At 41.6% G+C, this 24,534-nt stretch overlaps 1 protein-coding gene across 3 annotated transcripts in view; it reads left to right on the plus strand.

The window, feature by feature from the left end:
* The window catches only part of LOC122553858 (Golgi-pH regulating cation channel-like), a 69,906-nt gene that overhangs the window by 7,187 nt on the left and 38,185 nt on the right, over window positions 1-24,534 (plus strand). For 2 of the 3 annotated variants that reach the window (XM_043698299.2, XM_043698301.2), the window contains exons 4-12: window positions 5,159-5,275; window positions 12,963-13,013; window positions 14,631-14,708; window positions 16,483-16,687; window positions 17,160-17,221; window positions 19,656-19,839; window positions 21,885-21,984; window positions 23,307-23,400; window positions 23,946-24,017. In XM_043698299.2, the coding sequence (XP_043554234.1) occupies window positions 5,159-5,275; window positions 12,963-13,013; window positions 14,631-14,708; window positions 16,483-16,687; window positions 17,160-17,221; window positions 19,656-19,839; window positions 21,885-21,984; window positions 23,307-23,400; window positions 23,946-24,017 (963 nt within the window). The remainder of the gene's footprint in view (window positions 1-5,158; window positions 5,276-12,962; window positions 13,014-14,630; window positions 14,709-16,482; window positions 16,688-17,159; window positions 17,222-19,655; window positions 19,840-21,884; window positions 21,985-23,306; window positions 23,401-23,945; window positions 24,018-24,534) is intronic. The other variant, XM_043698300.2, reaches the window with a different exon arrangement.

Below are 24,534 nucleotides of genomic sequence, written 5' to 3' on the forward strand. Positions count from 1 at the left end.
TGGGGAAGACACAAGCAATCTCCCTGAGGTAACAGTGGCTGAAGGACCTGAACTGAATGGAATTTATATTTGCCAGGATTTGGTGTTGGAGAGACTGTTAGGTCTGAAGGTTGAAAAGTCTCCGGGGCCTGATGGTCTACATCCCAGGGTACTGAAGGAGGTGGCTCGGGAAATCGTGGATGCGTTGGTGATTATTTTCCAGAGTTCGATAGATTCGGGGTCGGTTCCTGAGGATTGGAGGGTGGCTAATGTTATACCACTTTTTAAGAAAGGAGGGAGAGAGAAAGCAGGAAATTATAGACCAGTTAGTCTGACCTCAGTGGTGGGAAAGATGCTGGAGTCTATTATAAAGGATGAAATTACGGCACATCTGGAGAGTAGTAACAGGATAGGACAGAGTCAGCATGGATTTATGAAGGGGAAATTATGCTTGACTAATCTTCTTGAATTTTTTGAGGATGTAACTCTGAAGATGGACGAGGGAGATCCAGTAGATGTAGTGTACCTGGACTTTCAGAAAGCTTTTGATAAAGTCCCACACAGGAGGTTAGTGAGTAAAATTAGGGCGTATGGTATTGGGGGCAAAGTACTAGATTGGATTGAACATTGGTTGGCTGATAGGAAACAAAGGGTAGTGATAAATGGCTCCATTTCGGAATGGCAGGCAGTGACCAGTGGGGTACCGCAGGGATCCGTGCTGGGACCGCAGCTTTTTACAATATATGTTAATGATATAGAAGATGGTATCAGCAATAACATTAGCAAATTTGCTGATGATACAAAGCTGGGTGGCAGGGTGAAAAGTGATGAGGATGTTAGGAGATTACAGGGTGACCTGGACAAGTTAGGTGAGTGGGCAGATGCATGGCAGATGCAGTTTAATGTGGATAAATGTATGGTTATCCACTTTGGTGGCAAGAACGAGAAGGCAGATTACTACCTCAATGGAATCAATTTATGTAAAGGGGCAGTACAGAGAGATCTGGGTGTTCTTGTACACCAGTCAATGAAGGCAAGCATGCAGGTACAGCAGGTAGTGAAGAAGGCTAATAGCATGCTGGCCTTCATAACGAGAGGAATTGAGTACAGAAGCAAAGAGGTGCTTCTGCAGCTGTACAGGGCCCTGGTGAGACCACACCTGGAGTACTGTGTGCAGTTCTGGTCTCCAAATTTGAGGAAAGACATTCTGGCTATTGAGGGAGTGCAGCGTAGGTTCACGAGGTCAATTCCTGGAATGGCGGGATTAACTTACACTGAAAGACTGAAGCGACTGGGCTTGTATACCCTTGAGTTTAGAAGACTGAGAGGGGATCTGATTGAGACATATAAGATTATGAAAGGATTGGACACTCGAGGCAGGAAACATGTTTCCGCTGATGGGTGAGTGTCGAACCAGAGGACACAGCTTAAAAATACGGGGTAGACCATTTAGGACAGAGATCAGGAGAAACTTCTTCACCCAGAGAGTGGTGGCTGTGTGGAATGCTCTGCCTCAGAGGGCAGTGGAGGCCGAGTCTCTGGATTCATTTAAGAAAGAGTTGGATAGAGCTCTCAAAGATAGTGGAATCAAGGGTTATGGAGATAAGGCAGGAAGAGCATACTGATTAGGAATGATCAGCCATGATCATATTGAATGGCGGTGCAGGCTTGAAGGGCTGAATGGCCTACTCCTGAACCTATTGTCTATTGTCTATTGTCTAAGTGGCTTGCGTGGCATTCAGGGAATGGTTAAGAGTCAAACCAATTTCTGTGTGTCTGGAGTCAATTTAGCCAGAGCAGGTAAGTACAGCAGATTTTCTTCCCTAAAAGATATTAGTGAATGAAATCGGTATTTATAGCAATTGACTGTGGTTGCATAATAGCCATTTGAGTAGTTTTTTTAACACCAGATTTTTGTTGTTGATTCAAATTTTACCATCTCCCATGTTAGGTGTCTAACAGAGGACATTAGTCTGGATCTTTGGATAACTAGTGCAGTGACATTGCCACTACACCACTGCCTTCTCACAGTTTTAGAGATAGAAACTGGGTATAAAAATAGGCAGTCTAGGAAATATGACAAATGGTGTTCCTCAGGGATCTGTTCTGGACATCATTAACTCTTCGTATTGACCATGACTTGGATGATATAGTAGAGACTGAATATCCATGTTTTCAAGTGAGGGACAGTAAATAGTCCATGTGGGATCAGGAAATTTCAGAGGGATGTTGATTTGATCAAATGAGTCGCAACATTATAGCGAAACACAAGATTGTCCATCTTGCTCTCAAGACAGAGAAATGCTATAATTTTCTGAATGTTGAGAAACTTTATACAAATAAAGGTATTTAAGAGTTCAAGCTCTCAAATCACTAAAACCAGATGGACGTTTATAAAAAGGCACTCTGTCAGCCTTTCCTCAAAAAGGAATATAAAGGCGCAGAGGTGATGTTTCAGTTGTGTAGAGTCTTGTCCGTTTTCGACACCAGATGCCAGGAAGGAACAAGGTGATGCCAGTACTTTGCAGAATAAATTTTAGTAATGATACATGCATTTTGTTTGTGTACAGGTTGTTCTGCTATAACACACGTTTTGTTAACGCGAATTCACTGTAATGTGATTGATGAAGTGGGACACTTCCTAACACGCAAATTTTAAAATGTGTGTTGACTGTAATGCGATTTTTATATCCGCTTTTAAGTGCTGTTCCTAAAGCACGATTTTTCTGTAATATGGGGTTGTGCAAGAATGCAACCATCACATTATATAAGAACTGCTTGTATTGAAGATTGAGTACTGATTTGATGAAAGTGTTTAAAAAGTTCAAAAATTTGATGAGATTGAGGAAGGGAAGCTATTTCTTCATGAACAAGGGAAACATTTTACAAGTAAAGCTAGGCTGTTGGGACCAAACTCAATGAGAACCTTTCATGCAATGGGAAGTGGAAATTTAAAATTAGTTCTTTCTGCTGTCCTCCCTAACCATCTGTCATTGCTGTTAATGCTGTGGACAGTTCGTTCCATTTCAAGACCGAGTTAGATTTTTTTCATTAGGTTTTCTGGAGGATAGGAGGGAAAAATTAAGTTTTAAGTAAAGTCATGGCTCCATGCATCCTCATTACATTATAAGAACAACTTTGTTTTAAATAGTATAACATATCTTCACAGTGGAACTTTTTAATCCACCAGTTGTGGGGCAGAATAAATGTGGGAGCAAAATACTTTTCGTGGCACTATTTAAAATATAATTTGGAAGCAAAAGAACCATGATGAAGTCTGTCTCTTTCAGCCTCTGCCAGTGCTCTGACAATCGAATAGGAAGTAGCACTATATTTTGCACAGGTAAAAACAATGACTGCAGATGCTGGAAATCAGATTCTGGATTAGTGGTGCTGGAAGAGCACAGCAGTTCAGGCAGCATCCGAGGAGCAGTAAAATCAACGTTTCGGGCAAAAGCCCTTCATCAGGAATACAGGCAGAGAACCTGAAGGGTGGAGAGATAAGTTAGAGGAGGGTGGGGGTGGGGGGAAAGTAGCATAAAGTACAATAGGTGAGTGGGGGAGGGGATGAAGGTGTTAGTCGTGGTGGGGGGGAAGGGTGGGGGGAAACTTTGACAAAGACTGTTCCCTCTATGACTACCTGGTCAGGTCTATGCCCCCCTACAACCCACCCTCCCATCCTGGCACCTTCCCCTGCCACCGCAGGAATTGCAAAATCTGCACCCACATCTCCTCCCTCACCTCCATCTAAGGCCCTAAAGGAGCCTTCCACATCCATCAAAGTTTTACCTGCACATCCACCAATATCATTTATTGTATCCATTGCTCCCGATGTGGTCTCCTCTACATTGGGGAGACTGGATGCCTCCTAGCAGAGCGCTTTAGGGAACATCTCCGGGAAACCCGCACCAATCAACCACACCACTCTGTGGCCCAACATTTCAACTCCCCCACCCGCTCTGCCGAGGACATGGACGTCCCGGGCCTCCTTCACCGCCGCTCCCTCACCACCAGACGCCTGGAGGAAGAACACCTCATCTACCGCCTCAGAACACTTCAACCCCAGGGCATCAATGTGGACTTCAACAGTTTCCTCATTTCCCCTTCCCCCACCTCACCCTAGTTCCAAACTTCCAGCTCAGCACTATCCCCATGACTTGTCCTACCTGCCTATCTTCTTTTCCACCTATCCACTCCACCCTTCCCCTCCCCCCCACCCCCTCCCCCCACCCCCCGACATATCACCTTCATCCCCTCCCCCACTCACCTATTGTACTCTATGCTACTTTCTCCCCACCCCCACCCTCCTCCACCCTTCTGGCTCTCTGCCTGTATTCCTGATGATGGGCTTTTGCCCGAAATGTTGATTTTACTGCTCCTCGGATGCTGCCTGAACTGCTGTGCTCTTCCAGCACCACTAATCCAGAAACTGTACTTTGTATGGCTGGTGAACATGCTGCTGGTCTCAAATACCAGCACAGCTACGCAGAGCTGCAAGTACAAAAGAAGCTTTCTCTATATTACATTTTATCACATCTTAACGATGTTGGTTCGTGGGAGCACTCTTAGTTGCGTGTTAGAGAGTGGTGGGTTCATGTCCCAATATAGAGTCTTTAATATAAAGCCAGTACTTTGCCTGTCAGAGACATTATATTTTAGATAAATTGACTAACCTGAGGACTGTTTGTCCTCTTTTAAAAAAAAAAATCCCATGGCACTACTTTGAAGAATAGGGTGTTCTCTCTGGTGTCCAGATCAATGTTTATCCATCACATAAGTTACCAAAAAATTATATTGCCATGTTATTATCTCAACTCTGTTCTTGAGATGCTTGCTGTGTGCAATACAGCTGCTGCACTTCAGTACATGAAAACACTCTGCAGCTGTTGAATTGCTTTTAATGTACTTTAGAATATCTGGAAATCATGAATGATGTAATGTTTCAAAGTCTTTTCCGTCCATTTTTACATTGCTCATAGCAGAGGTAATTTTCCCTTCATATGAAGGTATTTCTTTCCTTTCCTCCTGAGTTTGTCACCATTGCCATTCAAGTTCCTACCCACCTCTTTCTGTCACAGCACTTTGCTGCCCCACCATCTCCACCCATTCCCTAACTATTCCCAAGAAAATGCAGAAAATGTCAATTACTTATATATTTCAATATTTCAATTCATTGCAGGATGGGCAAAATATCGTTTACTTTGAAAATAATCGTGAAGTTCATGATGGATGGTCGGGAAGCTATGCACAGAATTCTATTGTTGTTGACAACTGCACAGAGCTCTTGAAGCCACAGGTAATGAGGGTGGCATTAGGAATTCTGCTGTGTCAGTGTGTCTGTGTGTGTGTGGATACCATTGGCTGTGATGGATTCTGTACCATTATGTGGGGAGGGAGGTTTGGTAAGTTGTGGGGAGGGGGCACGATTCTGTAGGTTGGGTGTGGGGAGAGGGCTATTGTGTAGTCTGTGTACGTACACATGGGTGAGGAGATTGAATGGATTCTGTAGACTGGAGAAAGAGGGAGCTGTAACATAAGGATGGTCTTTCACGCTGGCAAATTGTGTAACTGATTAAAATCATCTTTGAACTAAAACGTTGAGGGAAGAATTCATATTAAGGGGATTTAGAAAGTTGGGGGAAAAGGACAAAGTGATTGTTTTGCTTAGCAACATGGCGAGGTTTATGAGAAAGGAGCAGAGGAAACATGAGGACACTGGCAAACAAGAGAAAAATGTTAAGAGAATGAAAGACTTGCTATCTGAATACAAATAATATTTGCAGCACGTTTGATGAATTGAGCAAAACTTGGGTGGCTTGGTGGTTAGCACTACTGCCTCACAGCACCAGGGACCCTGATTCGGTTCTGCCCTCTGGCGACAGTCTTGAGTTTGCACGTTCTCCCTGTGTGCGTGTGGCTTTCTGCCGGGTACTCTGGTTCCTCCCATAGTCCAAAGATGTGCAAGTTAGGTGGGGGATTGACTGTGCTAAATTACCCATAATGTTCAGGAATGTATAGGTTAGGTGCATTAGCCATGGGAAGTGCAGGGTTACAAAGACAGGGTCGGGGGATGGGTCCAGGTGAAATGCTCTTTGGAGGGTTGGTGTGGACTTGTTGGGCCGAATCGCCTGTTTCCACACTGTAGGAATTCTAAGGAGAAATATATCTGCAGGATATGATGGGGATACAAAGATGTGCTGGCAAGATGATAAAAATTGAATATTCAATGGTGTTTGCTATTTTGGAAATATTATAAGTAAGGTAAAGGAGGTGGTGTAGCTCTCTTAACAAAGGATGAGATCTGTTTTGTCGTGAGAAAAATTCTTGACTCAGAAGATCAAGATGCAGAGATAGGAAACAGCAACTGAAACTTCTGACTGGTGGGAATAGTCTATTGACCTTTTAACAGTAGGTACGGTGTGGAACTGAGAATAAATCAAGGACTAATGTGAGTTTGTAACAAAGGTACTGCAATAACATGGGTGATTTTAGTCTCCATATAGAAGGTATCTTGAGGGTTAGCTTGTAGAATGTATTCAAGGCAGTTTCTTAGAACACATGTTCTGGAACTAATTTAGGAACAGGCTGTTTTAGGCCTGGTAATGTGTAAAAGCAGGATTAATTTGTGATCTCATAATAAAGGATCCTATTGGATAGAGGCATCTTCACGTGATAACAACTTCACATTTATTTTGAGGGTGAGAAATTTAATTCCTTTTTTGGGCTACTGCTGCTAATTTGATTTTCCCAGTTTAAATATTGATTCAAGTCACCCACGATTATTGCTTTGCCTTTTACACAAGTTGCTGGGTTTTTTTTTGTTTACTTTGTCCAGTATTGTGATTACTGTTATGGGGTTAGTAGTCCATTCCAACTTGTGACTTTTTTTTCCCCTGCTATTCCTTACTTTCACTCAAACAGATTGTACACATTGATCTCCTGAATCAAGGTCATCTCTAATTGTACAAGCATTGAGTACAGGAATTGGGAGGTCATGTTGTGACTGGACAGGACATTGGTTAGGCCACTTTTGGAACATTGTATGCACTTCTGGTCTCCCTCCAATAGGAAGGATGTTGTGAAACTTGAAAGGGTTCAGAAAAGATTTACAAGGATGTTGCCAAGGTTGGAGGGTTTGAGCTACAGGGAGAGGCTAAATAGGCTGGGGCTGTTTTCCCTGGAGCGTCGAAGATTGAGGGGTGACCTTATAGAGGTTTATAAAATCATGAGGGGCATGGATAGGGTAAACTGATAAGGACCTTTCCCTGTGTTGGGGGAGCCCAGAAATAGAGAGTATAGGTTTAGGGTGAGAGGGGAAAGATATAAAAGGGACCTATGGGGCAATCTTTTCACACAAAGGGTGGTGCATGGAATGAGCTGCCAGAGGAAGTAGTGGAGGCTGATACAATTACATCATTTAAAAGGCATCTGGATGGGTAGATGAATAGGAAGGGTTGGGAGGGATATGGGCCAAGTGCTGGCAAATGGGACTAGATTAATTCAGGATATCTGGTTGGCATGGATGAGTTGCACGGAAGGGTCTGTTTCTGTGCTGTACATCTCTATGACTCCAAGTACCATCTTTGGTTAACATTGCTCCTCCTCCATCTTTACCTATTCATCTTGAATGCGGTATGCTCCTCATTATTCATGATCCACCCTCCAGCCATATTTCAGTAATGGGTGTCAGATCATACTTATTTACTTCAATGTGCACTATCCGTTTGTTTGAGTGCGATATTCATTCAGAGTTTTGTCTTTGTATGATACTTATAGCATTTAGTCTTGCCCGTCCGTGTGTACTCTTACTTTTCTTTCTCTCTTTTTGACTTTCATTTCCTATATCTTATTATTTGCCTCTCTCTTACTATGTCCCTACTCTTTGATATTCCACATCTTTCCACATTTGATTCCTGATCCCTGACCACCACTATTAGTTTAAAATCCTCTCTATTTTCGTAGTATGAAGTTCATAAGAAGAGCAGCCCCAGTTTCAGGTTTAGACAGTCCTTTATAGTACAAATTGCATTTATCAAATTGCAAGCCCCAAGAACCAAAACCTATCTAAGGTTGCCCTGGCAAGTGGCAGGCAACCAACGAAGTTGTCTCGACTCTAGTTCTTTGCCACAGAGAATGATACTTAACCCTACTACCATCATTTCCCTATTTCACACTCTATTTCAGTGGTCTCCTTTGCCATGGTCACTTTCCTCATCCAGCTTGCAAGTGCTGTTCTCTTAAAACAATCTGCTAGGACCTCAACCCTGATAACCTTGCCCTCTGTGTCCCCTTATCTGCCTCACTCGCAGTCATGCCATCTTGTCCCTGACAGAAGGCATAGGGTATGTTGGTCTTCAGTCGTAAGAAGGTTCAAGTACAAGAGCAGGGATGTCTTGCTGCATTGTACAGGCCTTGCTGAGACCACACCTGGATTATTGTCTGCAGTTTTGGACTCCTTATCTCAGGAAGATGCTCTTGATATTGAGGGAGTCCAAAGGAGTTTTACCAGACTGATTCCTGGGATGGTGAGTTCAATGTATGAAGAGAGACTGGATGAGTTGTCTTTATTCATTAGATTTTAGAAGAACGAGAGGGATCCTCATAGAAACCTATAAAATTCTGAAAGCGCTAGGCAGGGTAAATGCAGGAAGGATGTTCCTGACGACCAGGGAGTCCAGAACCAGGAGTCACAGTCTAAGGATATGGGGTAGGTCATTTAGGGCTGAGATGAGGAAAACTTTCTTCACCCAGAGAGTGGCGAGACTGTGAAATTCTGTGTCACAGAAAGCAATTGAGGTAAAAGCATTGAATGTTTTCATGATGGAGCAATACATATGTCCTTACACTTGAGGGATTGAAAGGTTTGGAGCAGAAGCGGGAACAAAGTACTGACTTGGGTGATCAGCCATGATCATATCAAATGGGCTATAAATGGCCTACTCCTGTTACTATTCTCGATGCTTTTATGACTACTGATCAATTTAGAAGATCTTGTCCTCCGGTTGTGACTGCTTCTAGGAATAAACTTCCCAGTTAACATCCCTCTCCCTAATGCATTATTGTCTGGTTCAACAGCCAGCTCATAAACCTAGAAACAGAGAAGATCGGAGTCTGTAATTCGACTTCTCGAGCTGCTCTGCCTTTAAGTATGATTCAGTCATGGGGCTGGATATCCTAATCCTACATTTCCAACCCCCCCCCCCACCGCCTATCCCTTGTGCTACAAAAGCCATATGAACCTCCTTCTTTAAAACAGTACATTATAAACAACAAGTAACAATTTTAATTATTTAATCCTAACAGTAAGCAAATTGCCAGAACTACTAACAAGTAGTAACAACTACCAAACAATTCCCCCCAGATCACTAACTATTCCCTAACTGAACCAAATTCGATTAGTATGCTGTTCCAATAAATACAAGTCTGACTTACAAACCCAAGTGATAAGAAATCTAAATTAAAACTTAGACTCTCAAAGTCCATACAGGGTGTGTCTACCAGAATGTTCTACCTTCTGCGCTATCTCTCTAGTCAGGAACATTTTTCTTTGTGACCCTTCTGTCAGGGATGTTTTCTCTGTGAATTCTTCCATTTGGACTCTTAACTAGAAGTGCTGTGGTACCCTTTATGGATGGATGGTGCTTTCTTTGAGAGTTTACAGATTTCTGAGAGCTCGATATTCATTCCTCTGATGGCAGTTATTCTGCCTGATTTCCAAAAATGCTGTGCTTAAATATCTTGGATGACATATCAATTTTCTTACAATAAAATTCGGCCGAGATTGTCAAAAGCATCAGATTTAAATTCAGTTGCTTTTCAGTTACAAAGTGCTTGGTTTAAATTAATTGGCTGAATTCAAGATAGTTGCCAAAGCATCAAAATAAGCCTAAGGTTTACAGTCTCACAGCCAACTGATCCATGTTTCAATCTTAGAACTATCTGTACATTTTCAGCTGCTTACAGACACATTTTCTGCTTAAATCTCCAAGCTTAGAAAAGTTCTACCTCTTAAAGGAGCCATACACCCGTCCTTCCTATCATTTTTACAAACAAATTCTAGTTTCCTGCCTTCCACTACATGAGTACTCTACAAAACTTTGTAACAACACTCTTCTTCAAATATGGAGACCAAAACAGTACACACTGTTCCAGGTGTGGCTGTACTAATGCCCTGTATAAGTGCAGCAAGACATGTTTTGTTTTGCACTCTCATCTTCTCAATACTAAGGCCAAAATGCAGTTTGCTACCTTTACTGCACCTGCACACTTACTATGAACAACTGGTGCACAGGGACACCCAGGTCTTGTTGCACATTCGCCTCTCTGTTTTCAGCAATTCAAACAATTATCTGCTTTCCTGATTTTCCTACCAAAGTAGATTACCTCAAATTTATCCATATATTTCGCATCTGTCATGTATTTGCCCACTCAGTCTGTTGAAACTTTATTGCTGGAACAGCACAGCAGGTCAGGCAGCATCCAGGGAACAGGAGATTCGACGTTTCGGGCACAGGCCCTTCTTCAGGAATGAGCAGAGAGTGTCAAATCTCACAGTTCACACCACTGCATCATCTTCACATATCACTCTGCTTCATGTCATCTGCAAGCTGAGGTCAGTTTCCTCATCTAAATCATTAACATATATCATGAATAGCTGGGGTCCTAGCGCTGATCTCTGTGGTACCCCATCCCTATGGCCATGTCACTGTAATCCTAACAATACCCTACCGGGTTTACAACTATTTGTGCAACTAATTCATCTACTTTATTTCAAATGCTGCATATGTCTGGCACAAAGCCTTTAAGACTTGTCTTTTTCAACTGCGAGCATTAGCTGCTCAAACTTCAAAGACTTCCTGAAGGCATGCTTGTTCTAAATCACAAGGGAATCCAGATGCATTCATTTGCTACTGACATTACCTGAGCAGGCATCTTAATATTTATCAGCTAGTCAACACACAGCTGCATCCTTAACCTGTAAGAATATGGGCAGCATGGTGGGACAGAGATGACCACAGCTGCCTCATAGCACAGAGACCCAGGTTTGACTTCAGCCTTGGGTGACTGGCTGTGTGGAGTTTGCACATGCTCCCTTAGCTTTCCTCCAGATGCTTGGGTTTCCTCCACAGTCCAAATATGTGCAGGTTTAGATGGGTTGGCCATGCTAAGTTGACCCACAAGTGTTCAGGGATGTGCAGGCTAAGTGCGTTAACTATGGTAAATGTGGGGTTACACAGGTAGGCATGGGAATGCTCTTTGGAAGGTTGGTGAAGAATTGATGGGCCAAATGACATCTATCTGTACTGTAGATGATTCTATGAACTAAGACCAGTAGTCGGTAATTCAGCCCCTTGAGCCAGGTATGCCATTTAATATGCTGAAAATGTGTTGCTGGAAAAGCGCAGCAGGTCAGGCAGCATCCAAGGAGCAGGAGAATCGACGTTTTGGGCATGAGCCATTCTTCAGGAATGCAGTCCTTACTTTCTCCTCTGATCTCCAGCATCTGCAGTCCTCACTTTCTCCTGATCTCCAGCCTCTGCAGTCCTCACTTTCTCCTCCATGCCATTTAATATGATCATGACTGGCCTCCTCTCAGCCTCAACTCCACTTTGCTGCTATTTCTCTCGAACATTTCAACTCGCTATGCATTAAAACCCTGTCGTCTCTTCCTTACTGCTGCCTCACAGCGCCAGAGACCTGGGTTCAATTCCCACCTCAGGTCTGTGTGGAATTTGCACATTCTCCCCGTGTCTGCGTGGGTTTCCTCCGGGTGCTCCGGTTTCCTCCCACAGTCCAAAAATGTGCAGGTTAGGTGAATTGGCCATGCTAAATTGCCCATAGTGTTAGGTGAAGGGGTCTGGGTGGGTTGCGCTTCGGTGGGTCGGTGTGGACTTGTTGGGCCGAAGGGCCTGTTTCCACACTGTAAGTAATCTAATCTAATCTTAAATCAATTCAGTGTGTTGGCATCCACCACATTCGGGGCTAATGAATTCCACAGATTCACATCCCCTTTGAGAGAAGTATTTTCTTCTCGCCTCTGTTTCAAATCTGCTACAGCTTAGCCTAAATCTATGACCTCTCATTCTAGATTGCCCCACATGAGGAAGCATCTGCAGTAGAGCTAGACCAATTCGTATAGGCAAGAAGGTTAGAAAAGCAAAAACAAACCAATAGTCACTCCTTCCCCAGCCTAAATAAGAAAATCAGATCAGGATTTGCCCTTTAATCTTGTTCCGCTATTCAATATGATCATGGCTGATCATCCAACTCAGTACCCTTTTTCCCTATACTCTTTGATCTCTTTAGTCCTAGGAACTATATCTATCTTCTTCTTGAAAACATTGTGTTTTGGCTTTAACTGCTTGCTGTGGCAGATAGAACTCCATGCTGAGCAAGCTGTTAAGTTTCCACTCGCTTTCCTTACTGCACTCATTTGCCTCCCAACAGATGTAACTGCTTGATTCAATAAAGCACTGTACATTCTGGCAAACTGGAGTTCTTTGCGGCCTTGTGCTGCTGCAGTCAACTCCACCCACATAGTCCCAGTCCCAGTGCTTGGACTTTGGATATCAGCTCCTGGTAAAAGGCCCTGCCCCAGTGAGTCCTTCAACATCTGCATTGATATTCCTAACTGCTTGCTGCTCTTTCACTCTCAGGCTGTTTCTTTGCTGAGTGTTTTGCAGATAGGCAGACAAGTGAACCTATTAGCATGTGTGGGAAAGACCCAGTTTGTGATTGAAGGAATAACAACCTCACCATTTCCAGCCATTCCCTCGATGGAGGGTGACTTTCCTCTGATGGGTCACTTCCATGAGTGATTTTTTACACAAGTCTAGGTACTTTCTTGGACAAATCCACCCACTGCCTATATTTAGAATGATGGCTCACAGTACTTGTCTAACCCGGGCTTTGAGTTACTGAATCATAACTTATGTCCCCTTGCAAATTATTTTCAAGGTAATGATGTCATTTATTTTTCTTAGTTGTACCAGCCATCTGTAATCCATGTGAAGAAATTGGAGCCCCTGAAAGAGGTGAGTGCATCATGGAATTAGTTTTTTTTACACTATAAACTTAACTTATGGGGAGAGAGCAAGCATATGGCGTTGAGATAGAGGATGGCCATGATCAAACTGAATGGCAGAGTGGACTCGATGGGCTAAATGGCCAATTTTCTATATTTCTATTAATAATTAAATTACTCTTAATTCGTTCTTTAAAACTTACAATAAGAGGGCACTGATGTTCTGTAATTTCAAGCTGTGTTTATGTGCCCATCCTCAATGCTCATGTCTCTGTCAGCAGACGTGGTGCACATTAAGCTACTAAAAGGCCAGCAGCTGTACAAAAACTGGAATGGCAGACCAGTATGTGCATGATTAAAAGTTGACTTTCGTTTTGCATATTTTGGGTGTTTTAGAGCCAATGTAAGCCCTTTCTCTTCTATTCTTCCCAGTGTCCCCTTTCTGGCAGCATTACTTAAAAGTTTTGCGCTTTTCTCCCTTGTTGGTTGTCAGCAATTTGGCCTTCATCTGGGCCTATGATATTCATTTTAACACATCAGGAATTAAAGTATTTGACTATTTAAGAAATGCAATTTATGAACACAGTGCTGCAAAGGTAAATTTTTGGAACAGTCAAACTTCAGAAATTAAAAGCTGAAAATTCTGGAAGAACAAGTGAAGCAGAAAATGGGAAACGTATCATCTGTGGATTATCGTCCAAACCATCCTGACTTTCAACAATATTGCTGCTCTTTCACTTTTGCTGCACCTGCACCTTCTGCAGGGTTTTTAGTTTTGGATGATAAATGCTGGCTTTGCTAGCACACCCATGTGCTATGAATGAATTAAAAAAAAAAAGCTACTTCCTGACAACAGCATGGCCAAAGTAGCTCTTCATGTGACTTCACCAATCCCATTTGTTACCGTCTGCTAATGAATGTCCAAAGGTTGCAGGTTGTTGAAGTGGCCATCAAAGAAAATATGGTGACATTCTTATGTTTAGTGGTACATTCAATATGGTTTGGATTGTATGCTATGTATCGCCACTTCTGAATTAGGCTGTTGGTTTCACAGGCAGGTCAGTATCCCTAATTGCTTTTAATTTGGTAGGGCATCACAAAGGGCATTCAGGAGTCAACTATATTGCTGTGGGCTTTCCATCACACACATACATGATTAGATAAAGACAGCAAATTTTCAGTGGCATTAATGGCAATTAAACAGTTATATTATTGTCATTACTATTTAGTAACTATATCAAATGCTGTGACGGGATTTGAACATGTCTCAACATTAGTTTAGACCTGTGATTTACTAGTCAATTAACATGACCACTATGGAACCCTACAGCTAAACATCTGTTGTTACATGGTAAGCCCTTTATCGATGCTGTCTGCTGCAAGGGCTATATAACCCCTTTACAAGGTAATGCCTTTCACAAGGTATTTCGCAGACACCAGCCACTGGCATAAGGAAATAATTTTTCCTTAAGAAAGAAGTCAGAATGAGAGGACCGAAGAGTGGACTAGGTAAAGTAAGTTAAAGCAAAGCAGTGTCAAGTTTTTTTAAAAGATTTTCAAGACCAGAAGAGGAAATTGATAAGGGGAGTTGTGGAAAATAACAACTTGTTTATCTCTCTGTTTTCAGAATCCAAGAAACATTCAAGATGACAATAAAGATAATGCAACAATTGAAGCAATTTCATCTCCACACTCTACACCTGAGGTAAATGCAACAGAATTGTACAATTTTATCTGATTTTGTGAAATCATTGTGACTACAAATATTTAGGGCCATGATGGCTCATCTGGATTACACATAATTCTGAGATAACCCGTATTTCGGCAGCACAATTTGGCTAAAACATCACTGAAGAATTAGATTAAGGTGTTTTCAAGAACACTTGACTCCATTGGCAATATTGCGATTCCAGCGGGGATCGGTTTGTGCGCTTCTTTCTGCACATGCACCGATGTCTGCATTATTCTCTGTTCCGCGCATGTGTGATATCAGTGCCAGTCTTCATGCCGTTCCTTTTGTGCCAATGTCAGCTGCCAACAGAGCAGCCTTCAGTGAGAGGTGGCATGCAGACAGCAGCTTTCTTATATTTTTTTAAATGTATTGTGTTAAATTTACTTTTATTTTGTTAATAAATACACTTTCAACCTTCATTCAGGCTGTCTACTTTGCATTAGACTTTTGGGTGATTTTTGAGCAATCGTGAGTGATGTTTTTTGCTGGTCAGGCCCTGAACTCCACTTTTCCCATAGGCCTCGTTATTTCTATTAAGAGATGTGCCATTAAGCGAGGCTTTGCTGGAACGCAACCATGGCGTTATAGGCGAACTACCTGTATTGAGAATAGTTTTAATCTCTACTTAAGGAAGTATATATTTCCTTGGAGTGTGATGAAGATTCACTAGATGATTTCCTGAAATGAGAGGACTATCCAGGAGGAAAGGTGAAGTAACCTAAGCCTGTATTCCCTGAAATTTGGAACAATAAGAAATTATCTACTTTATACATATAAAATTAATTGTAAATGCTGGGCAAATGTTTCCCTTGTTAGAGAGTGTATAATACTGAAGCAAATTCTCATAATAAGGATTTGTCATTTAGAACTGGGATGAGGCACTATTTCGTTCAGTCTCTGTCTCATGCCATGCTGGCCTCCTCAGAAGGTCTTACATGGTTCCAGGAGAGATTTTCAGGTGAACTGTTGTTTTTGTACCTCTTGGACGAACTTTCTGTGGTTCTGGCCATTCAGGGAGATGCACTTAATAGCTTGAAACTAGAGTCAATCATTTAGCTGGCATGCTACTGTCACTTTCTTTGTGTAGCAGGATCCAATGTCTCTCTATCTGAGCTGCCCTTTATTTCGTGGATAAACTGACTGGAAGTGTCTGTGCAGGTTAACTGTTGCCTTTTACATTATGCTAATATGATTAGCACCTGACTACTGTGTTTGCGCTGTGTGGGTTTTGTGATTTCAAAGTTTCACTTGGCCAATTGAGCCAGGAGGCTGCTACACTGTCTATGTGAATGAGTTGAGTTACAATGAAAGAAGATTGGGTTTAAATCATAGACATCAATTAGATTATGTTGTGTTTAGCTTTGCTCTGATATAATTACAGGTTTGATAATTTGTTAATTTTTGTTTGATTGATAAACTTGGTGTCTTCTAACTGTTGTTGATGAAGTTTCGTTAAGAGCAATTGGGTAATCGTGAGGATAGTTGAATATTTTACTTTCACATTGTGAATCCAGTGTTAGGAAGTAAGATATGGTCTGGCTTGCTAGTCCTGTGCCATAATAATTCCTAGAGGCAAAAAAGATTTTTTTTTTGGTTAAAAGATACCATTTTAATAAAAAGGTGAATGCAGCAGGTTACTTCATGTAATACAAAAGCTAAGGAGAATGCAACTCCTTTTGTTTTGTGGGAGGAGTATGAAAGTTTAACAACTTTTTCATTGTTGTATGTCTTATATTTCCTTGAACAGAGGACTGGCTTGTTCACAAGTTGGGAAGATGGGCCGTATTTATTTATACTTAAAATACAGGCATCACATAAAGATTCAAAGAAAGAAGAGAACAGCCAAGGCACAAAATCTACTACAAAAATAGCTCGACACATGACCAAGAAAATGGAGGAAAACTCTAAGGTCAAGTCTGTGCCAGCAGAGCAAGATCACCTATCACTCACAAGTAGGTTCTGCTTAACTTAACTTAAACATAGTTGTGAATAGTTTTGAGTGAAGCTGTAGTGACTGTCTCTCATGTTATACTGCGTAAATGGAACTGGAACCAGTGAGATAAAATGGTGTTCTCACTGAAAAGTTAAATGAAACTCATGTTGCATTTAACAATACACAACTGCTTCTAGTGAAATGTGAGAGTCAATCATGCACAATGACTTGAGGGGAAATGTGACATACGTCGGCATTTGTTGGTTGACAGCTGGAATGAGGATTGATAACTAGATTAAAGCCTTCAATGGAAGGCCTACATCTGTGGATAGATGTGCTAGATCTAACCCTCGATTCGATTTTGTTGTTCTTCAAAATTACATTATGAATTGAAATAAATGATTGGAAAGATAGCTGTAGAACAATATCAGGATAAACTGGAAGGAGGCTGGTCTATGTTATTCATGCTCAGTGCCTTTCATGTCTTTCAGTGGTTGTGGAAATGAAAGGGCAATATGATTTCATCTCACCTGCAGACTGGCCACTAATGATGGTAAGTTATACCATTAAATATTTGAGAGTTATTTCTTTTCACAGTCAGTTCAATAGAAGTTTAATTTCTGTGCATTTCTATGCACATGCCTGGTGTTTTCCCTTCAAGTATTTTCTGCTCTACTTCATTGGCTATTCGGCATTTGACCACTTCTGGTGGTCACAAATGGCCCTGTATAAATATACATCTTCCTTTTTATTTCATTTTGTCCATGTATGTCCAGTCAAATTGTCTGATATGTCCTGTACGCACACAGCAGGACAAATCCAACCTGGCCAATTACCGCTCCTTCAGTCTGCTCTCTATCATTAGTAAAGTGATGGAACGTGTTATCAACAGTTGCATCAAGCAGCACCTGCTTAGTAACGTTCAGTTTGTGTTCTGCCAGGCAACTCTGCTCCTGACCTCATTACAGCCTTGGTTCAAAAGAGCTGAATTTCAGAGGTGAGAGTGACAGCTCTTGACATCAAGGCTGCATTCAACTGAATGTGCCATCAGAGGACAAACTCTTGGTTGGTTTGAGCATACCTGGCCTGAAGATGATTCTGATTGTTCGAGGTCAGTGGCTCCAGGACATCTCTGCAGGAGTTCCTCAAGATAATGTCCTAGGCTAAACCATCTTCAGCTACTCCATTAATAACCTTCCTTCATAAGGTCAGAAGTGAGGATGTTCACCGACGATTGCATAATGTTCGGCACCATTCGCAAATCCTCAGTTACTGAAGCTGCGCATGCTCAAATGCACCAAGATCTGTACTATATTCAGGCTTGGGCTGACAAGTGGTCAGTAGCATTGAGAATCTAACCGCCACCCTTTGAATTTAACTCAGTTACCATTATTGAATCCCCATTGTCAACATTCTTGGAGTTATTACTGACCAGAAACTCAATTGAACTCTGCACATAAACAGATTGGCAGGACATAGACTGGGAGCGTGCAGTGAGTAACTCCCCTCCTGATAGTCCAAAGCCAGTCCATCACCTACAAGGCACAAGTCAGGAATGTGATGGAATACTGCCCCTCCCCCCCCCCGATGGGTACAACTCCAACAACACTTGAGAAGCTTGACACCATTCAGGACAAAATAGCCTGCTTGATTGGCACCACATCCTCAAAGCATTCACTCCCTCCATCACTGCTCAGTAGTAGCAATGTTTACTATCTACAAGATGTATTGCAGAAATTCACCAAGGACTGCTATAACGCACCTTCCAAATGCACGAGCACTTCTATCCAGAACAACAAGGGCAGCAGATACATGGGAACACCACCACCTGCATGTTCTCCTCCTAGACGCTCAACATCCTGACTTGGAAGTACATTTCCATTTCTTACACATCCATTGAGTCAAATCCTAGAATTCCCTCCCTAAGGGCATTGTGGGTCAACCTACAGCGTGTGGATTGCAATGGCTCAAGGAGGCAACTCACCACAACTTCTTAAGGGCACTGGGGTGGAAAATAAATGCTGGCCAGCCAGCAACGCCCACTTCCAACAAGTGAATTAAAATAGGTTTTTATATTATAATAGGGGGTAAATCCTAATCGGAGAGATTGGAACAAAGTTCTGAGAAATATCCGCATGATGATACATTCAAGGACTTTGGAGAGGAAAGGGGGTGTTGAATATGTAGAGATAATTTTCAAGGACAGGTTAATTTTTTTTAAGTGGAGTTATGACATTTGTAACTGGTGCAAAGTCTGAGAGGGACTGAACGATCATGTTGGTACAAGAACCAAAGTAGTTGAAAACAAGCAGTGTTCTACAGTGAGTAGTTTAGACTTTTTTAACTAAAATATATGATCTGGCTATGGAGGGAGTACAAAGGAGGTTTACCAGACTGATTCCTGGGATGGCAGGATGTATGGGGGGAGACTGAACATGTTAAGACTATATTTACTTGAATTTAGAAGAATTAGGGAGGGTAGAGATTTCATAGGAATCCATAAAATATTAGCAGGATTAGACAGATTAGGTGCAGGAAGGATGTTCTCATTGACGAAGGAGCCCAGAACCAGCTTAAGGATATGTGGTAGGCCTTTTAGAACTGAGATGAGAAATTTTTTCATCCAGGATGTGGTGAGTCTGTGGAATTAACTGATACCGAAAGTAGTTGAGGCCAAATCATTGAAAATTTTCAAAAGTGGACAATTATATTTCTTGGAGCTGAAAGGTTCAAAGGATATGGGGAGAAAGCGGGACAGGGTACTGAGTTGAATGATCAGCCATGATCTCATACTGACGGGTGGAGCAGACTCAAAGAGCCAAATGGCCTAGTCCAACCTCCTATATTCTATGTTACTGTACTTCAGGGCTGATATTAATATTTTTGTCAGGGTTTCTGCAGCAGAATAAATTTACAACTATGAAATATATTCTGATGGTGGTGCAGATTGTTCAGAAAATTGATATTGCACTGTCTCCCCATGCCAGTTTTTCATGGTGATGTGCATTATGTACGTGCTGTTTGGGGCACTCTGGCTGGTCTGGTCTGCGTGCTACTGGAGGGACCTCCTACGCATTCAATTTTGGATTGGAGCAGTCATCTTTCTGGGAATGCTGGAGAAAGCTGTCTTTTATGCAGAGTTCCAGAGCATCCGATACAAGGGTCAATCAGGTAGGGAAATTTGCTAACCTGTTAACAGAATATTTTCTAGCTCAGTTGATGAGTCTTCTCTGAAAGTTGCTCATGGCAAGGGAGATGTCTAACTGGGTTTGCCATAATAGAGGCAAGAAGTTTTATCACTAGTACAGCACTCTTTTATAACCGAGAAGATTTTCACTCTTTCCTCATTTCATAGAACATAGAAAAATATAGCGCAGTACAGGGCCTTTGGCCCTCGATGTTGCGCCGATCCAAGCCCACCTAACCTACACTAGCCCACTATCCTCCATATGCCTATCCAATGCCTGTTTAAATGCCCATAAAGAGGGAGAGTCCACCACTGCGACTGGCAGGGCATTCCATGAACTCACGACTCGCTGAGTAAAGAATCTAGCCCTAACATCTATCCTATACCTACCACCCCTTAATTTAAAGCTATGTCCCCTCGTAATAGCTGACTCCATACGTGGAAAAAGGTTCTCATGGTCAACCTTATTTCCCTTGGGTCAGAGAGATTTACAGCATGGAAACAAGCCTGACAGCTCAACTTGTCCATGCTGCCCAGTAAATTTTGTGTACAGGCCTAAGTGGTACATTTTGGGGGAGTAGGTGCAGCTCCCATCCAATTCTGTGTCGAGCATTATATCATTACCAAAGATAGAAAATAATAGCAAAAGCCATTTCATTTGAACAGAGCCTCTGTTAACAATCAGCAGTGGAAATGGGAAAGAAAACCAGAAATTGCTGGGAAAACTCAGTAGTTCTGGCAACATCTGTGGGGCTGATGAAGGGCTTTTGCCCAAAATGTCGATTTTCCTGCTCCTTGGAAGCTGTCTGACCTGCTGTGCTTTTCCAGCAACACTCTAATCTTGATTGTGATCTCCAGCATCTGCAGTCCTCACTTTCGCCTAGCAATCATTCCTGTGCGTGTCAAATCGCAAATTAAAATGCGCCTTTATTTAATAGCCCTGCTTATGGAGCTTGTTGGGTCATTGAACTGTTACAGTAAAGGAGTCCATTCAGCTTGCTGTGTCTGCATTAACTTTCATATCTTCCTTTCCTGAAAATAATCCATTTCTCTCCCGGAACCTCATTATTGAACCTGCTTTCACCACACTCAAGAGACAGCATGTTCTAGATCACAATCTCTCACATCTGAAAACAGTTTGTTATCAAAAATCCTTCTGATAGTTGTAACAATTACTCCCTTCCTACTCTGTCCATGAACTTATGATTTTGAATACCTCTGTTAAATCTTTCAGTTTTCTTTTATCTGAGGAAGGCAGTCCCAACTCATCAATCGTGTGTATCTAACTCAACGTTTCTCATCCTGAACCCATTCTTGTGAAAACTGTAATACCTGGAACTGGGCACAACAGTTAGGACCAAACAATGTTTTATACAAGTTTGACTCTTTGCCCTAGCACTCTATGCCCTACTAATAATGGGTCAGAAGTTTTGTTTATTGTTCTTTTAAATTCTCCTCCAACCTTCAATGATTTTTGCACAAATGCATTGAAGTCCCTCTACTCCTGCAACCCACTTAGAATTGTATTATATTTTATGTTGTCTCTTGGTATTTTTCCTGCTAAAATAAACAACTTCAAATTTCTCTTCATTGAACTGCATCTGACTTGTCTACCCATTCCACTAACTTGTCTACATCCTTTCAAAGTTCTGCGTGAACCTTCTTGAGGATCATGATGCTTCCAAGATTAGTTATGATTACTTGAATGGCAGAGCAGGCTTGAGAGGCCATATAGTCTACAGTTGCTCTGAGTTCTTGATGATTAATTTCAGTTTTCTGGGCAAATTGAAGGGAAAAAGAAATGAGATTGGATTCCTGCCTTGTTACAAGCGACAAAGCAGTGAAACTGAAGATTTTGGGATGAGATTTCACATCATCTGTGGTCTCACTTACAGCAGGACAAACATGTGGGACTAACTGGCCTATTTCTGCTGTAAGTTAAAGGTGTGATATTGAAGATATCATAGTGCTGTCACTGAGTTATTGAAACCAGTATAACTATCATTTTCACAATTTGTATTTAACCCAGTGCAAGGAGCAGTGATTTTTGCGGAATTACTTTCTGCGCTGAAGCGTTCTCTTGCTCGTGTTCTGGTCATCATAGTCAGTCTTGGATATGGAATTGTGAAGTAAGTATAAACAAAATTTCATGTCAATGCTGTCAACAACCAGCAACCAAACTTTGATCCAAGTACACATGTATTGTAGATTAAGTGAAAGGAAATAAATGAAAATGACAGTAAGTACTTGTCACTCCCAGATACTAAGATGTGCGTAGGACAGCAGTTTTGCTACTTAAATAGCTCCTCTGAGGTTTTGCTTTCCTGAGAATTATCATTTAACCATCACTTGTGCAAAGCTCTCCTGAAAGTGCTGTCTGTGGATAAGGGACAGTTCTTCAGATGCTAATTACCTATTATGGCAACTAAGCAGACCTGCTTCCCCCTGACCCCACTCACCATCTTGACCGCATCCTGAATTCCCCTCATTTGTCCTCTCCCTGGCCCTTATTTGCTCCGTTTCCTCTGACTGTTGATTATTCTAAATTTGAATCTGACTTGAAATAACACTGAGCCCTGTTAAGGATGTCTGGAAGAGGACAACTCCTGTGTCTACAACAATATTCGCTTAGAATTGTTCATCTCTTTTAAAGTTAGAAAATTTTTATCAGAAATGTTATTCAGCAAAAAGTGACAAAACCAAAAGGGTGTTGAGGTGTATAACTTAATCAAAGAAGTTAAAAATCACACAACACGAGGTTATAGTCCAATAGGTTTATTTGGAAGTACAAGCTTTTGGAGCACTGCTCCTTTGTCAGGTACCTAGTGGAGCAAGATCATAGGACACAGAATTTAAAGCAAAAGATCTCACTAGTTATGGCTAGGTTTGTTAAAGTCCTAGAAATGGGTAAATCCAGAAAAAAGATGGTTTTACTTTGTGTTGTTTTTTTAAGCTTATTCTTTCATGGAATGTGAATATCATTGGAGGCTAGAGTTTGTTATCTATCCTTAACTACCCTTGAACTGAGTGGTTTGTTGTGCTATTTAAGAGTCAGCCACATTGTTGTGGGTCTGAAATCACCTGCTGGACAGACCAAGTAAAGATGACAGATTTTATTCGTAGGAGGACATTGGTGAACCAGATGAGTTTTTATGACAATCAATGATGCAACTGTTTCTGATGTAGTAGTCGTGATGGCTGAGAGTTTCTTGCTCCAGCCTCTCTCAATTTAAATTGCGGCTGCTGCGGTGAGATTTGAATCCATGTCCACAGTGTTTCAACCTGGGCCTTTGGATTATGAACCCAGTGACATTACGATAATGGCAATTTCTTCTGCTCTGTAGAAACACTAATGACATTATTTAATGAACGCACATTGGTGAGCGATGTCTTGCGCTACTGTAATTATGTGGTACTGTTTGACCTGAGACAAATGTTCTCTTCATCACAGGCCACGTCTGGGAGCCATGCTGCACAGAGTAGTTGGTGTTGGCGTTCTCTATCTAATTTTCTCAGCAATTGAAGGGATTCTTCGAGTCACAGGAGTAAGTAGCATTTAAAAATAATTATTTCAGGATAGGTGAAGTCAGTTTGGTGCTAGGACTCAACACAGCATTTTTAAACCATTCCATTTTTTTTAACTATAAAAATCTAATAAGGGTTATTGTATTATATTAACTCAGAATTAGTTTTCCATCCTGAATTGATTTACGTTAAGTCTCACAGTCTGAGGAATTCAGGTTGAAGTTCTGAGTCCTATCCCTTGTGTTTGCTAGGGGAGTGCTTGTTTACTGCTGAACCACCATTATCTCACCATTTGGTATCTCATTGTGTAGTAAAATATACTGACTGATTTCATCTCCTGAATTATTTTTTCCCCATGTTGATCTTGTTATTAATGATCCAATGTTCATACAGTGTCAGATAACAACATAACTTCATACTTAGGTCCATTGGAAGCTTTTCTGCTGAACATGAAATAAAAATGACAAATTGTGAAATAGGTCTGTCATTCCACCTGGTTGAAAGGTGCACTTCACTCAATGTCCTCTTGTAGCTCAAAATCAACTTTATTTTGTTCTTGATTTAGACTCCACTAACTACTCTGGCTCTGGTAGGGAACATCATTCTCTCGTTGATCGATTCCTGTGTACTGTGGTGGATATCCTTTGCATTATACTTAAATGTTACCCCCTCAACTTATTTCCTGACTAAAAGAGTCAAAAGATGCAATGTCCGCTTTTCAGTTGTAAGCATGTGCTTTGCAGACAACAGGTATGGGTATAGGGTCCTGGTTGTCAAGGGGACTGAGTAAACATCTGGGCTGTCAGAAGTGAGTAAAGGGTCTGATCTGTCAAGGGGGTTGAGTAAAAGTGAGTGAGGCTGGGACCTTTGCTGTGGAGGGGAATAAAAGTGGGCTTTTTGCAGAGGAGAAATCAGCATATTGGAAGACCGAAAAGTTCTAAGAAAAGATATAAATTTGTCAACTAATGACTGACTTGATCAGTCTGGGTATGAAATGAGGGGAGGAGATTGATGTTGGTTTGATCAATGAGGATTTAAGATAAATCAAACCAAGCTGAACTGATGTATCTTCCAGAATGGTAACTAGAAGATGAGTCCATGATTAATATTGCCAAATCTGGCATGTTACTCACTCAGCTAAATTGTTACAAGTG

The sequence above is a fragment of the Chiloscyllium plagiosum genome, unplaced genomic scaffold (genome assembly GCF_037043375.1).
Source record: "Chiloscyllium plagiosum isolate Xiang-an unplaced genomic scaffold, Cpla_swu_hap1 HiC_scaffold_8, whole genome shotgun sequence".
Taxonomy (NCBI): Eukaryota; Metazoa; Chordata; class Chondrichthyes; order Orectolobiformes; family Hemiscylliidae; genus Chiloscyllium; species Chiloscyllium plagiosum.